Source organism: Oryza glaberrima, chromosome 7 (assembly GCF_000147395.1).
Source record: "Oryza glaberrima chromosome 7, OglaRS2, whole genome shotgun sequence".
Lineage (NCBI taxonomy): Eukaryota > Viridiplantae > Streptophyta > Magnoliopsida > Poales > Poaceae > Oryza > Oryza glaberrima.
Genome location: NC_068332.1, coordinates 6,521,023 through 6,533,237, shown reverse-complemented (window position 1 = coordinate 6,533,237; position 12,215 = coordinate 6,521,023). Strand labels below are relative to the sequence as shown.

Sequence of the window (12,215 nt, the reverse complement as noted above, 5' to 3'; positions counted from 1 at the left end):
GTAGTACGAATCTGGACAGATTCATATATAGTACTAGTCATTGTCACATCTGATTTTATATTTGTTTTTTTTATGGGACGGAGGAGGGAGTATACATTTCCACGATGCCCTTTAGTATACACCTCCATTAATTGACCGTAAATTTAGAACAAGGCTAGCCTTATTGCAGATATATTATTGCTACACAACGCAATGCCACGGCTATTTATAACACGAATGCTGTAGATTAAAGCTGCACACACCACAGTAGTCTAGTGTACATCTAGCACGTACGTGTACTAGTACAGTAGTAGAGACATGGGCGACATGGTGCTTCTCGCCACGCGTCCAGGAGTAGTCTGCCACAGGCACAGGCTGCCGGTGATTTCATGTGCCGCAAACACAAAGCCGCCGTCGAGGCTTAAGCTGCCGCCGGGGCCAAGCACGCTGCCGCTGATCGGCAGCATCCACCACTTCGTGCCGTCGAGCGAGAGCGTGCACGGCGCGATGCGGAGGCTGGCCCGGGAGCACGGCCCCGTCATGCAGCTCTGGTTCGGCGAGGTGCCCACCGTGGTCGCCTCGTCGCCGGAGGCCGCGCAGGAGGTCCTCCGGAGCAAGGACCTGGCGTTCGCCGACCGCCACATGACCAGCGCCACGGCGGCGTTCAGCTTCGGCGGCAGGGACGTCGCGCTGGCGCCGTACGGCGAGCGGTGGCGCCACCTCCGCCGGCTGCTCACGCAGGAGCTGCTCACCGCGGCGCGGGTGCGCTCGTTCCGGCGCGTCCGCGAGGAGGAGGTGGCGCGGCTCGTGCGCGACGTGTCGGCCGCCGCGGCGTCGGGCGGCACCACCGTGAACCTCACCGAGATGGCCGCCAAGCTGATCAACGACATCGTGCTCCGGTGCTCCGTCGGGAGCCGGTCCAAGTACAGCGACGAGTACCTGGCGGCGCTGCATGCCATGGTAGTCCAGTCGTTCTCGCTCAGCGTCGCCGACCTCTTCCCGTCGTCGAAGCTCGCGTCCATGGTGGCGATGGCGCCGCGGAGGGCGCTCGCGAACCGCAAGAAGATGGAGCGCATCATAGAGCAGATCATCCAAGAACGCAAGGACCAAATGGAGACGGACACCGGCGATCAGGCGGCGGCGGCGGAGAGAAAGTCATGCTCTCTCGACGACTTGCTCAGGCTCCAGAAGGAAGGCGGCGGAACGATGCCAATTACAAATGATGTTATAATTGTGCTTTTGATGGTAAGCCAGCATCACACATCTCTATATATCCTAATTAACTACAGCACGTAGATAGCCAGAGAAAACCTACTAAAGCCGGCTGCTACGCATTGAACAATAAATCAATTTTTCTCCAAATGTATTTATAATCTGATCTACGATCCAATTATATCATTAAATTTTTTATCATAATTAATTAATTCCTATAAGATTTTACATGATATATTCTTGTGAATTTTTAGTTTTTCTTTACTAGTTGATATATATTTTTTAATGTTTTACACTGACTTATTTAGATGTTTTCAATTAGTATTTACTTATATTTTATTAGTTCATTTGCAAATATTGCACGTGGTAATCCATGAATGTTTCACCAAGTAATATGTGATGATTCAATAGTTACCACATAATGTTGCATTTTATGAACCTTGTTAACTCCACACAAAAGTAGAAGTTGATGGGAGTAGTTTCAATAGTTACCACATAATGTTGCATTTAGGAACCTTGTTAACTCCACCTTTCTAATCTCACATGTCCTTTTTTTTCTTAAAAATATGGGAGTTAGTGTAGGGTGGTGGCAGAATCACCATCACCACTACTCCCATTTATAAGGAGTATAGATAATGATATTTCAACAAAACAAAGGTCTTTGCAAATATATGATTTCCTTTGATGTTTCACTAGTTAGGACCCACCGTTCAAGTAGTTGTTGTCAGTGTTGTAGTTAGTACTCCTTAAATGTTACATTAGTTTGAAACATTTTATGAAATGAGTTCAAATATTTGACTTCAAGTAATGAAACATTTTTTTTGTAAGTGGTGAAATAACAGCCGTTTTGTGGACAAAATTATTTACGTCAAGAATATAATCATGTAAGATATTATTATAAATGTTAAATTATAAGTAATAAAATGGTTTGATCAGATTATAAATTAGATTAATAATTTAGAAAAAAATCATTTGAAACTTTCAAAGTAATTGGTTTTACATGGATATCTTATCGGGAGAGCAACCATCATGAAGAGAAAAGAAAGAAGTCGTGCATAACATGTATGCATGCATGCAGTGGGACTATGAGACAAGTGTAGGAGTATTAGCAATCCGTGGAACATCCAATGCGTAATCTTGATAGAACAACCTATTGAAATCAAATGAGCAAATCATGCACAACAGTACAGTAAAATAGTAAACTAGAAGATATAGTTAAGTTCTGCTGAAAAAATGGTATCATGGTTAGTGGTACTAGAATTATATTATCTTTAAGCTATTTGTATTGTAGATTCACCATATTGTGTAAGTTTATGTAAAAATGAATTAAGAAAAAAACATGTTATATATAGTTAATTAAAAAAACCATCATTCCAGGACATGTTTGCGGCGGGCACTGATACATCATCAACAACACTGATATGGACCATGGCGGAGCTCATTCGTTCCCCTAGAGTAATGGCAAAGGCACAAGCCGAGGTGCGGCAAGCCTTTGAAGGAAAGAACACCATCACTGAAGATGACCTTACCCAACTCAGCTATCTCAAGATGGTAATAAAGGAGTCCTTGAGACTACATTGTCCAGTACCACTCTTGGCTCCTCGCAAATGCCGTGAGACATGCACGATCATGGGTTATGATGTACCCAAGGGTACATCTGTATTTGTGAATGTATGGGCAATATGCAGGGATAGTAAGTATTGGGAGGATGCCGAGGAGTTTAAACCAGAGAGGTTCGAAAACAACAATATAGAATACAAAGGGAGTAACTTTGAGTTTCTACCATTTGGCTCTGGTCACAGAATATGTCCTGGCATTAATCTTGGGCTGGCCAACATGGAGTTTGCGTTGGCTAACCTGCTCTATCATTTTGACTGGAAGCTGTCCAATGGAATGTTGCACAAGGATCTTGATATGCGGGAAGCACCTGGACTTATTGCCGCTAAACACACTAGCCTGAATGTATGTCCAGTTACTCACATTGCTCCAAGCTGCTCATAAATGCCAATGTAGCAAATAATGCCTCTTCAAAAAGAACATAACAAATGTGCTATCAGAAATAAGGTTTACATGATTTCACAAAAACTAATGTGCCTAAGCGGAAACACATAGAGAGCTTATTTATGTACTCATGTTTAATCATATATGTATTAGGTGCTCAATCAAATTACATCCTATAAAGTTTGTACTTGTATGTTTGTCCTGCCAAAGAAATAATCGTGTACTTTCATGGACAGCCCATCTCAGACATGTTTGGTTTTCAATCATCCTATTGCTCCAGCCAAAAATACATGTCGGTCTGTACTCTACTTATCTATTATATACTAAAAGTCCATTAAACTTGTATAAACGCTCTCGAGTCACCAAGTGGCATCCTATAAACGCTCTCAAGTTGCCAAGTGGCATTCTAATAAATAAGAGAAATCCAACCATTGATTTTCATTTAAATTGGTGGACCCATTATTTTACATCGTTAGATATATTTGGTAATAAAAACCACATCCGGTACCTCTCCCGTTTTACAAACAAACGAACGTATGTATGTAAGGTACGTACGTACTTCCCTCTCCCGTTCCTTCTTCTATATGTTTTCTTTTTGTGTTCATAAGAAATTAGTTAAAACCAAAATCATTTTTATAGGTAAAATGCCCCACAAATAGACCTTCACCTACTAGGTCTACTAACTCTCCCTCTGACACTTTAAACACCCTACGAACGCTTTTAAACCGCTACGTAGTGCTATTGAATTAAAGAAAATACTATAAAATATAAAAAAACGAAGTATCCGACTATCAATTTCTACTTAAATTGATGGATACATTGTTTTAGATTGTTAGTATTATTAAATAGAAAAACCCAAACCTCTCTCCTTCTCTCCCCATCCCTATGCGGCATTCAAATCCATTAAACATCTTATAAATGCTTCTAAGCTACTATATGACATTCTTAAATCAGAGAAAAATCTTATAATTTTTGAAAAAAAAATTCAACCATTGCTTTTGATATAAATCTATGGAAACATTATTTTGGGTCATTAGATCCATTTGTTTCTTAAAGAAAAATATCTCAAACCTCTTTGCATCCCTCTTACTCCGTTGCGGCATGCAGTTTTATAAGTCCACCTATAAACGCTCTTAAGATGTTACGTCACTATCATATATCAGATAAAATCCTTAAAATTTTGACAAGAAAACAAAACATCCGACCATCAGTTTTGACTTAAACATCCAATGCACTATTTTAGGTGGTTAGATTAATCATCTAGAAAAACATCCTAAACCTCCCTCTCTCCTTGCCCATGTATGGCCTGCACCATTCTTTTCTCTTTGTTTTGTTTATCTCCTTAACAATTCAAATTAAAATTATCTATATGGGAAAAAAACATAAATGGACCTCCATCTATTACTTATATCCCATTAGACATATAACGACTTTCTACATACTTAATTAATTTCTCTTAACATTCATATGGGGGCTATGCTTATACAAATTGACCTTTATACTTTTAAAGCAATCTTTTCCAGAGATAAATAAATGTTCTTAATAATGATGATCATATCATCCAAATTACACATATGATCTATAAAGGCACTAATAAATTAGAGAAAAAAATTTAAGTGACACAATTTTTTAATCATAAATGTACTCATCTAGCATTATAGACAACAAGTTAAAAATAAAGGTGTGGTCGGTTGAAGATCATACCGATAAGCATGTGGATTGCACATAGGAATCTTAACAATGATACAACCTTGAGGTGGCCTTAGAAATGTATCAAGTCAATTCCATATAGGAATTAAAGACCATGTCCATGTTTTAATTTTTTTGGTAAAACATGCTAACATTTTAAATCCAGTCCTGATGTAGAACAATCTAGAAACATGTAATTGTTATAAAACACTTCAATTTAGTGATAATTCACAAAAAATACTATGACCATTAGTTCAATATTTCATGAGAGAAAATTTAGAACATATGCCTTTACCCCATGCCATAAATGCATTTATATTTTTGCCCTAAATTGCAAACATCAAGGCATTTCAAGGATGATTCATAGTAGGGAAAACTCCAAAAAAAGGACATGAAATAAATTGAAAACTGAAAAAATGTTGCTGGATTTAAAACCCTAAATAGAAAAAATCAAACATTTTATGAGGACAGTTAGAATGGAAACATATAAAACTTAAAATAAAATCAAACAAAAAATGGTATTGTTGGATTTGTTTTGGGGTTGTGGATATCCTTTTGGTGAGTCAAAATATCCTAAATTTTCTAATAGGAACCCTCTCCATTGTTTCGACATAATGTTTTCTCATAATTTCAAAACTGCATGATCTCAAGTAATTTTATTTTAGAATTTATGTGTTGCAAGTGTAATTGTAAGAAAATAACTAGCATTTAAAGCACACTAAATAAGCTTAATTTTAGTTTACGATATAATAAAAATATTTTAATAAAAATTCATCCACACATAAATATTCATAATAAAATTTCACTCATAAGGTGCCCGCGCACATGCGCAGGCTATCTTTCTAGTTGCATTAAAGAGTGGGAAATTAGCAGTAGATTAGTGCCATCTGCCAAATAGGCTTGTCATCTTACCTTCTCATCTAGCTAACATAGCCCCCTTTTCAAACTAGAAGTTATGGCACATCCATGGCACACCTCCTCTTCACTTCAATGTAGTGTGCAATTGATGTGTCGGGGAAAAGTGGTGGAATTGAAGAGCAAGAGGAATGGATCGATTCCCCTCAATCAATTTATGGACAACGTTAATTATTAGGCGAATCGGGTGGCCAGCTGTGCTAGGGTTTTGGCCAACGAGCGAGATGACCTGCACGACGTTGGGGATGACTAGTGGGCCTAACCCCACCTGTTAGTGGCCAAGCAGGCGTGGCTTGGCCAGTTGAGCCATTTGTGGGGATACATGGTTTGATTAGTATGGTATCCCGAAAGCATACGCAATCGTTCAAGACTTCGATCTTACACATATTGAAAAACAGATTACTTGCCTTTATATAACCATGTTGTTACACATAATATATAACATAAAAGCATATTATGACACGTTTCAGTGGCTGACAGGTCAAGCTTACAACACACATACCTAATCTACAAGCCAAAGACCAACAGAGAAAAGTCAAAAGACCACCATGCATATGCTTGCTTGAAAGCATATCCTAAAGATAGACCTAAAACTCCTCGCATGTGAAGAACTCTTCTCCTTCCTGCGCTTTCTCAGTGAATAATTGATGCTCTGAATCACATTTCATAACATAATATGTGCAACAAGAGGAATTTGTCATTACATCTAGGGAAGCAACCAAACTAGCAGAGGCTCATGCACACCTCAAGCACAATACTGCATGGCCTCACACTCCACAACATTTATCTTCATCCGGAATAATCTTCCATGACACTCTACAAGAGTGACTTGTATGAAAAACAAACATCGCATGGTAAAGCCAAAGTGACGACAGGCAAAACAAGTGTGTTGGTATAAGGATTTGCGGTACTATCTACTGCTATGGCAATGTTTTACAATTAAATCTATGCTTAGGTTACGAAGGAACATGATATAGCAAATCATGGGTTTGGCAATAATCGCAGTAACTCAAAATAATATAACTTGATTATTCAAAATTACTCCCTCCGGCCCAAAATTAGTACCGCAAGCCGTGACAAAGCCGCTACCGCCGATCCTATGCCTACAGGATGGAGTCGTTGTCGAATTGAGCCGCTGCTGACCCCATGACCACGCGAGAGAGCTGTCACTGGATCTGGCCGTCACGAGCCCTGATGATGCTGCTGTTGCCGCTCCCGTGCCCTTGCGAGGGAGCTGTCAATGCTGCCACTGCCTTCGCCACCTTCCAGAGTGCTAGACACCACCACCACCTTCATCGGCCCATGAAGTGCAGAGGAGGTGGAGTTCCGTGAGGAGAGAATGAGGGAGGAGAGGAGAGGAGGGAGGTAAGGGAAAAGGTAAGAATTATATATATTTTTTTAAGTTGAGGGGAGTGGGTGGCCGGTCTAGTGACTGATTGCTGGTGGGACTAGTAAGATGCCCGCATGTAAAAATTGATTTTTTTTATACGGGTCATGTTTTCTTTCAGAATAAATATATTATTAAGCGGACAAAGTTATCGTCCACCTGGAGGGTGGAGGGGGACTCGTTGGCCAAAATCGATTTTGGTTGTGTTTAAATCCAGGCGTATAAAGTTTTGGCGTGTCACATCGGATATACAGATACACATTTAAAGTATTAAACACAGTCTAATAACAAAATAAATTAAAGAATCTGCCTGTAAACCACGTGACGAATTTATTAAGCCTAATTAATCTATCGTTAGCAAATGTTGACTGTAGCATCACATTGTCAAATCATGGTGTAATTAGGCTTAAAAGATTCATTTCACAATTTACACACAATCTGTATTTATTTTTTTGTCTATATTTAATACACCATTAATGTGTTAAACATTCGATGTGATAAGGTGTAAAATTTTATCAGGGAATCTACACGGGGCCTCTATAAACTATTCAACCAGAAAAGTTAACACGGTTACTATTCTGCGCTACAACTGATTTTTTCTCGGCTCGTGTTGGAAATGCGTGCAACACATAGTCAGAAAAAATTGACAGCTCGAACTTCGTTTAGTTTGCCCTGCTTGACCAACAAATTAGCTATCCGCATGCGCGCGGATCGAATTGGCGTGGATCTTGACAATGCCACATATCGCGAATGTGCGAACCATCATAATAAAAAGGTCGAAATTATTATTCCATCCGTTTCAAAATACTCGACATCACTTTTTTAAAACATCTTGACCATTCGTTTTATTTAAAAAAATTAAGTAATTATTATTATTTTCCTATCATTTGATTCATTGTTAAATATACTTTTATTTATACATATAGTTCTACCTATTTTACAAACTAGAAAGGTGGCCCGCGCATTCGCGCGGGCATATATAATATAGGTTGTGTTTCAAACACTATAACGATAGAATATATATAAACTGGAGAACATTTCCGGAATATAAACCGAAAGAAATTTCACAGAGATGCACGAACTGTTGTATTGTACGAACATGAGGAAGTTATTATTTTTTAATAATAGATTCAATCTAATGGTCTAAAATAATGGGTCCACTAATTTAAGTGAAAATCAACGGTGAGATTAGATGGTGCCATGTGGTGACTTAGGAGCATTCGTAGGAGTGCCACGTGGCGGCTTAAGAGCGTTTCTAAAAAGTTTAATGGACTTTTAGTATATAATTGATATATTTTTTTAATAAGACGAATGATCAAACATGTGCTAAAATGTTAACGGTGTCAAACATTTAGAAACGGAGGGAGTACTTCATATGGAATAGAAAAAATATTGCTAATGTCTTGACAAGATTCCAACTCTCAAACTTTTCAAAACGTTCAATAATATAAATGTCTTGTTGATTTCTTAATAGTTTTTAATGATAAATATTGAATGTAACAATGGAAATCTTAGTATAATATTTAATATTGAGAGAAAAAACAAAATCATTAATAGTTTCCGTTGTCAATCAATCTCGGAAAAAAAAGAAAAAAAAGAATATTGGTGATCCGGTCAGTCTTCGTCGCTTTCGTCCGGTGAACTCTAGTTTGTCTTCTTTCTATCTGTATTATCCGGTACTTAATTTATTTTATGTCTTGTGATATTTAGCTACTCCCTTCATTACAAAATAAGTTAACCTAATAAGGAATATGACACATCTAATAATACAAATCTGAACAGACATCTGCCTTAATTCGTAGTACCACTAGTAGAGAAACCTTCATAAATAAGTGCTTTATAAGTGCCTTTTTTAACCGGTACCAATTTAGAGGAACCAATAAGGATAGTCACTAGTTTAATAAGAACCAACACCTATAGGGTTCAACCGTTTTTCATTTTTACAAGTGCGGAAAAGCCGAAAAAATATATAATATTTTGGGAAATGCTCGTCCCCGGGCGACCGGCGCGGCGGGAGCCGAATCAGGCGCTCCCCCCGTGCACGCCCCTCCCCCTTGTGGGCCTACCTACTTCTTCCTCCCTTTTTCAAAAAAGATGTTTCACCTAATGTATTTACAATGTTTCACTATTTATAGATCTAATGTTGCAGTGAATTAAAATACTCTTTTGCAACAAAAAACCACATATTTTAGAAACTCTCTATTAAGGAAATTTTGTTTATTTCTTGTTCCATCAAAATTGTTTCACCTAGTGTACTCACAATGTTTCACTATGTATAGATCTAATGTTGCAGCAAGAAATATTCCATTGCAATAAAAAACATACATATTTTGGAAACCCCTATTAAGGGAATTTGGTTTATTTTTTGTTCCACCGAAAAATATTTCACCTAGTGTAGTCACAATGTTTCACTATGTATAGATCTAATGTTGCATGAACTGAAACATTATTTCGCTATTTGCTGAAACATTGTTTTTATATAAGGTGAAACAACACCCGATTTAAACGAGTGAAACATTTTCGATCTACTTAGTGAGACAATTCCGATATACCTGGTGAAACATCGTGCAACATTTAAAAAAATTCAATAATAAGCTAATTTTTTTCGTCGGAATATATCCATGTGTGGTCTTGTTTTGAAGATTTAATTGCAACGAATTTAATGGTGCAATCGGATCATGATTTGGATAAGTAATTTAAGAGAAAAATTGGTTTAAAGTAGTTTTGCATGTAAATTGGGCACTGACATTATGCTGACGTCAGTGCCCGATTTCCCATCCCCGGATCAGTCGCCCAATCCGTAGGCTCTCCCTCATATTTTACTATGCATGTAGTCATGGTTACACTTCTATTCCTGCAACTCACAAGTTTTTGGCAACATGTTCGTGAGCACAAGATTATAATGGTTCGAAGCCCACGAACCCTCTTTCCATCAAAAGCCAACTTGCCATCTCACATTGTAAGCAAATACTATTTTTTTAAGCTACTATAGTTTGAATCTTATAATTTATATTTAACACCGGAGATGAGCTGAAATCAAAATTTTGTCAGCTACAAAATTGTCGGTCTCATCAAGGTCTGTTACTTTCATATAGATTTTGTCTCCATCCGACAAAGTTTAAAAATTTTAGATTTTCAATTATCCAAATAGATCTTAGAACTTATAACACATTTTTGGTCATCCAAATGACCTCAAATGAAACATTTATCAGCTATAAACTTGTAGATCTCATCGAGACCTACAAAATTGATATGAAGTTTATCTTCATATGACTTTAGATGAAAAATATAGGTAAAAAACACAAATATATGAGTGAAGCTCATACGTGCCGGTTTTAATTATCAACCAATACATATGAACTCATATATAGGTGCCGGTTCACGTTTGTGATGCCCATATCTGCCAGTTTATAATAAAACCAGTACCGTGACATCGCACTCAAACATACAGGTTTATTATAAGAACCGAAATGAATATAATGTCTATTGGTGCATTGGTGCAGTTTATTATAATAACCGACATCTATAACTTGGCGGGAATAGTGGTGCCTTTTTTTCATTGATGCTAATGAGTAGTTATAGGTGTCGGCTGTTAATTTTATCATGTCAAATGGTAAAAAAAAAAGAAAAGCATGAATTACCCTCCCCCGCGCCAAGGGCCGCTACAGCCTCGCCATCCCACTTATTGTTGCTGCTCGAAAGCTGGTCCACCGTTGCCGTCCCAAGACCAGCTCACCACTGATGCGGTCGCTGGCCCGGCATTGTGGTTGCCTTCGCCGTTTCTATGGCCGTTGAGGTCCTAGTCCCCAGATCTGGTGGCCGCCATTCGAGGATCTTGTTGTCGTCCGACTCGGCCTGTTCCGGCTAGTCGAATCCATAACCGTGGAGGCCAAGGTCGCTAGATCTGTTGGCCGATACGGCACCGGCAGTGGAATCGACGTAGCCGGCGGCGGTGGAGAGAGGAGCCTGAGGGATGTGGGAGAGAGGAAGGAGGCTAGAGGGAGCCAGAGGGAGGTGGGAGACTGGGTCAGGTGGGTGGTGGTGGTGGGCCGTGGTTCATTTATATATAGCCGGAGAGATTTTCGCTGGTGGTTGTTTTTGTGGGCTATTAACGAGAATAGCTATATTTTTGCTGGCGGTCTATATAAGTTGCTCTAGAAAATAAAATATATCCATATCTCAAGCTTGTAATAATTAAAACTTAATTGACCATACGCTCATTGTGACCTTACTTGATCTGTTACGGACATGACCTAGTGCCATACGCCACGGCTATTTATATTACACATATACTACACTACTAGAGCTCATCTTACGGACATGGAGGACAGGAGGACAAGGTGTTGCTCGCCGTGGGCGCATTCCTTCTCCTCATCTTCCTTGCCAAGCTGATATCACATGCCGCCGCATGTCTACAAGCTTGCTCAAAGAGTCTACTCTTGGGTTCTAATGGTTAGGAAATGTTCACGTGTTCTAAAATTGGAATAATGTCCAAACACTCCATGATGTCCACATTTGGAGGCAGAATCACTTTAAGGACCTTAATTCCCTATTTCCTCTATGTGTTCGTTTGGTGGCTACCCTTTATATTGTCAGTAATCCTTGTACATCTCGGTACAACCACCTTAAGTACTATATGCATTATAACAAGGAAGACATGGCTACAGTCAACTTAAGCCATATCTTCATTGTAATACACAAAGTACTTTATTAGATATGATTAGGAATGTGGCTTGTGGAATATGATCATCACGCAATTGATTATCCAACTTTCAAAATTGTAATGAACTTCAGTTTTGATGGTAAGATCGAGTCACATATAACGACAATCAGGTGCACTGCTAATTGACTTGATTATGAGAGGAGTGATCGACACTATCACCAACAGCAAGACATCATCGACCGGACAATTGAATCTATATATTATCTCCGAGAGACAGATTGGAACTGCTACTAATTGCAACAGTATATCAGCATGGATGAGCCACCATTGTTCATGAATCTGATAAGGAATGGCATCGCATTGCGAGGT

At 38.8% G+C, this 12,215-nt stretch overlaps 1 protein-coding gene across 1 annotated transcript; it reads left to right on the top strand.

Annotated features, from left to right (window-relative positions):
- The first annotated feature begins 284 nt into the window (after positions 1–284).
- On the top strand, positions 285–3,203 carry LOC127780461 (ent-cassadiene hydroxylase-like). The gene is made up of 2 exons (XM_052307367.1): positions 285–1,224; positions 2,569–3,203. Exons 1-2 carry the CDS (start codon positions 298–300, stop codon positions 3,190–3,192), a joined length of 1,551 nt encoding a protein of 516 aa, XP_052163327.1. The 5' UTR covers positions 285–297; the 3' UTR covers positions 3,193–3,203.
- The last annotated feature ends 9,012 nt before the right edge of the window (positions 3,204–12,215 follow it).